Source organism: Rhincodon typus, chromosome 15, assembly GCF_021869965.1.
Source record: "Rhincodon typus isolate 14 chromosome 15, sRhiTyp1.1, whole genome shotgun sequence".
Taxonomy (NCBI): domain Eukaryota; kingdom Metazoa; phylum Chordata; class Chondrichthyes; order Orectolobiformes; family Rhincodontidae; genus Rhincodon; species Rhincodon typus.
Window position 1 is genome coordinate 49234094 of NC_063346.1, and position 3401 is coordinate 49237494.

Below are 3401 nucleotides of genomic sequence, written 5' to 3' on the forward strand. Positions count from 1 at the left end.
ATGGTAAGATTCTTGGTAGTGTGGATGAGCAGAGAGATCTCGGTGTCGATGTGCATGGATCCCTGAAAGTTGCCACTCAGGTTGATAGGGTTGTTAAGAAGGCGTACGGTGTGTTAGGTTTTATTGGTAGAGGGATTGAGTTTTGGAGCCATGAGGTCATGTTGCAGCTGTACAAAACTCTGGTGCGGCCGCACTTGGAGTATTGCGTACAGTTCTGGTCGCCGCATTATAGGAAGAATGTGGAAGCATTGGAAAGGGTGCATAGGAGATTTACCAGGATGTTGCCTGGTTTGTAGGGAAGGTCTTATGAGGAAAGGCTGAGGGACTTGAGGCTGTTTTCGTTAGAGAGAAGGTTAAGAGGTGACTTAATAGAGACATACAAGATGATCAGAGGATTAGATAGGGTGGACAGTGAGAGCCTTTTTCCTTGGATGGTGATGGCTGGCACGAGGGGACATAGCTTTAAATTGAGGGGTGATAGATATAGGACAGATGTCTGAGGTAGGTTCTTTACTCAGAGTAGTAAGGGTGTGGAATGCCCTGCCTGCAACAGTAGTAGACTCGCCAACTTTAAGGGCATTTAAATGGTCATTGGATAAACATATGGATGATAATGGAATAGTTTAGGTTAGATGGGCTTCAGATTGGTTTCCCAGGTCGGCGCAACATCGAGGGCCGAAGGGCCTGTACTGCGCTGTAATGTTCTATGTTCTATACGAGTGAGCGGTCGCCAACCTCCAGCATGTCCTGGACCCACCAAGAATAGATGTTCCATCCCCAGGAGAGTGCTGCAGAGAAATAATCATTGGGCTGTTTTCTCTGAACACTTTTTTAGTTTATTAATGATTGTTCTAAAGCGGCCAAGGGAAGGCCGTTTGACTAGATAGTTGGAGTTGGGATATCCTTCAGATAACCAGTCAGAGTTGCCGACCTATGTTTGAAATTGCATCGCTGACTTGCACCTTCATCCATTAAGAACCAGGACAACTGGTCTGTGAGATGTTGAACCAGGGGGATAGTGGCTCTTTAAACTGCACCATCTCTAAAAAGAATTCATGAAATCCTACCCGTAGCATGGCTTCCAAAGATCATTACAGATTTACATTCTGACAGCATTTTTCAGTTCTATCACTAATAATCTTGATAAATATTTTTATTTTTGCTTGAATCATCATTAGCTGCGATCACTCTGTTAACCCAACCCCTTTACTCCCTACTTACAGGCAACCAACACTGGGGCAATGCTGTTAAAATAGAAGTGGACCCCACTACCCCTCCAACCTGCTGTACCATTCAATATGATCATGGTCGATCTGATCTTGGTCTCAATTCTATTTTGTCTGTTCCACATTTCTCTTGACATCCCCTACAGTTACTAAGAAGGAAAATCCTATCTGTAATACATTGATAGGAAGGGAAAAAAATACTCTGCTTTGTGTTATATGTGTGACAAGAGCATCCTTTCTGAAGGAATTTACAGCCAAGAATGTCAGGAGTAACCAGAATGGTCTGGAAGAGTTGGCCTACAGAGAGCTTCAATTGATGACTTGGCTTGTTTCTATTGTTTACTTTGTTCACTCTGACGTATCATGGTGAGCTATGCACAGAAAGGTCAGGGTTCAGTAAACCAAATGTTCCAAAGTCTAGTATTCCATTGTACAGAATTCAGCCCTGATACTGAGGTTGGTGCTAAATGTTAGACTGGAGCTCTGATTGCTGCCAGCGTTCGGTTCTGTTGAGTTTCCTTCTATCCTCTTTAATCCTATTTAAAACTAACTAGTTTTAACCCGGTGTTGAAATTCTCTATTTGTACTGCTAATAACTGAAATAAAGTGGCTGATATGTATGCATTTGGTTTATATATTGTTTAGTATTTTAACTGTTAATCTTGTTCCCTCCTCTTGACTCAAAATCACCTGTACAGAAAAGTATCGGACTTCGAGATTTCTTTTGACTTGATGAGGTGTCTTTTTTTTATACCTTCTCACTGCAGAGAGTGAGAAGTTGTAAAGATAGTTGCCTCACTGTTCAACCCTGGGCCGCAATCTTGCCCATGGCTGACTTACCAACATGTGGAGGGTGCAAGGGTCAGGTTGTATTTTGGTAAATCATCAACTCGTTTTACACCTCCACCAATTTTCTTTTGCAATAAAATATCGAGCAAAACTTTTGATTTGGCCATTAATAGCTGTTGCTGTTGAAGCTTTCAGTTTGCACTTTATCCAGCAGATTATTTGTATTTCTGTTCCCTTTATTCACAAGTTAGCCTGTTGCAGACTTGATGCCATGTCCACCTCAGCAGTTGACTAGACCTGAGGGGCTATGTGCGCCTAGTTTTCCTGCTGTCTGAATGTGTGTCCTGTCCTGTCCTGTCCTTACAGGCATCGTGCTGGTTGGTTCCTATTTGGGCATCCAGCACCAGTACAGCCAGCACCAAATGCTGAAGTGCCAGCAGAGGAAGCCAATCCAAACCGTGACCATCAAGAGAATCTGGATTACCAAGAGACTGTGCAAGAAGAGGTCAGTGCAATTTTCACATGGTTCATCTGCGTAGAGGATCTGCAGTTGAATATACAGCAGCTGTTAAGAGCTCAAGCCCACCCAGTGTCTTTAAGAAAGTTGTTTACTGCGAGAAGTCTAATCAGAATTAGGCAAAACTTCTGCAAATTTTTTTGAATGGTTGTAAATGTATTTTGAATAGCACCTTTTTGAAGTAATTTGGTGTTTTGAGCAGCATTATAACAATGTGCATGATGTTGAATGGAGATGTTCCAATGATTGCATGGCAGGAAATGAGGTTTCCACTTTCAGTTGTTCCATTCTGGGGATAGAAAATGTATCCACTGAAGGGCATTTGGGGAGAATTCAATCATTCCAAGCAGAGATTAAGATGACCCTGGTGTTCTTTGCAAAAGGCCATCACTCAGCAGGAATAGGTTGACTATAATGGCAGGACTTTCACAAAGGTAAATCTGCTCTGGGGGAAAAGGAACAATGCTCAACAAAACACACACGGTTGCCTTACGAATGAACCTATTCTATTTGTCAGTTTACGTGGCAGAGCAGGAGATTGTAACTTTATATATCTATAACCTGTCACTTTCCCCATTGTAACTTTTTAAACACCCATCACTGATTTCTAATTCCTTCGATGATACCGAACCTGCATAAAACACCTTAAATCAGACTAATGCCTAGCCCCGAATGGCCAAGATACTTCTTGCTTCAAGTAGGTTCATTACATTTTAAATTGAAAGACAAGCCCTTCAATGGTTTTGTCCCTTCCTATTTGTATAGCCTCCTCAAGAACTATGTTCTTCCAATCCCTTCTCCTCTACATCCTGATTTTCTTTTTGTCATCATTGATAGCCAGCTTACAGATACCCAGGCCCCAATCTTTT

At 42.1% G+C, this 3401-nt stretch overlaps 2 protein-coding genes across 3 annotated transcripts in view; one reads left to right on the forward strand and one right to left on the reverse strand.

Moving 5' to 3' along the window:
• nup93 (nucleoporin 93) overlaps positions 1-3401 on the reverse strand; it is a 147430-nt gene that overhangs the window by 82876 nt on the left and 61153 nt on the right. The gene's annotated exons all lie outside the window — the stretch shown is intronic.
• Positions 1-3401, forward strand: part of herpud1 (homocysteine-inducible, endoplasmic reticulum stress-inducible, ubiquitin-like domain member 1) — a 12491-nt gene that overhangs the window by 7418 nt on the left and 1672 nt on the right. For both annotated transcript variants that reach the window (XM_048605701.1, XM_048605702.1), the window contains exon 5: positions 2382-2520. In XM_048605701.1, the coding sequence (XP_048461658.1) occupies positions 2382-2520 (139 nt within the window). The remainder of the gene's footprint in view (positions 1-2381; positions 2521-3401) is intronic.